This window comes from Mizuhopecten yessoensis, unplaced genomic scaffold (assembly GCF_002113885.1).
Source record: "Mizuhopecten yessoensis strain PY_sf001 unplaced genomic scaffold, ASM211388v2 scaffold1411, whole genome shotgun sequence".
In the NCBI taxonomy this organism is placed as follows: domain Eukaryota; kingdom Metazoa; phylum Mollusca; class Bivalvia; order Pectinida; family Pectinidae; genus Mizuhopecten; species Mizuhopecten yessoensis.
The window spans coordinates 151,643-152,361 of NW_018404033.1; the positions used below are offsets into that span (position 1 = coordinate 151,643).

General features: G+C 45.3%; 2 protein-coding genes across 2 annotated transcripts in view; one reads left to right on the forward strand and one right to left on the reverse strand.

Annotated features, from left to right (window-relative positions):
- Positions 1–589, reverse strand: part of LOC110461996 (adhesive plaque matrix protein-like) — a 10,075-nt gene extending 9,486 nt beyond the window's left edge. The window contains exons 1-2 of the mRNA XM_021515759.1: positions 274–589; positions 7–39 (exon numbers count right to left, since the gene is read on the reverse strand). Coding sequence (XP_021371434.1) covers positions 7–39; positions 274–568 — 328 coding nt within the window. The 5' untranslated portion in view covers positions 569–589. The remainder of the gene's footprint in view (positions 1–6; positions 40–273) is intronic.
- The window catches only part of LOC110462016 (disks large homolog 5-like), a gene marked incomplete at its 3' end in the record, with an annotated part of 193,122 nt that overhangs the window by 102,772 nt on the left and 89,631 nt on the right, over positions 1–719 (forward strand). The gene's annotated exons all lie outside the window — the stretch shown is intronic.

Here is a 719-nt window from a genome sequence, read left to right on the forward strand (position 1 = left end):
TGGTAGGAAGTATAGGAACCGTGTGTGGGTAGGAAGTATATGAACCGTGTGCGGTTAGGAAGTATAGGAACCGTGTGTGGGTAGGAAGTATAGGCACCGTGTGTGGGAAGGAAGTATAAGAACTTTGTGTGGGTAGGAAGTATAGGCACCGTGTGTGGGAAGGAAGTATAGTAACTGTGTGTGGGTAGGGAGAATAGTAACCATGTCTGGGTAGGAAGTATAGGAACTGTGTGTGGGAAGGAAGTATAAGAACTTTGTGTGGGTAGGAAGTATAGGAACCTTGTGTAGGTAGGAAGTATAGGAACTGTGTGTGGGTAGGAGGTATATGAACCATGTGTGGGTAGGAAGTAAAGGAACTTTGTGTGGGAAGGAAGTATAGGAACTTTGTGTGGGTAGGAAGTATAGGAACCATGTGTGGGTAGGGAGTATAGGAACTGTGTGTGGGAAGGAAGTATAGGAACTGTGTGTGGGTAGGGAGTATAGTAACCATGTCTGGGTAGGAAGTATAGGAACCATGTGTGGATAGGAAGTATAGGAACTGTGTGTGGGTAGGAAATATGGAAACCATGTGTGGGTACGAGGTATAGGAACTGTGTGTTGGTAGGAAGTATAGGAACTGTGTGTGGGTAGAAAGTATAGAAACCTTGTGTGGGTAGGAAGTATAGGAACTGTGTGGGTGAAGGAAGTATAGGAACCTTGTGTGGGTAGGAAGTATAGGA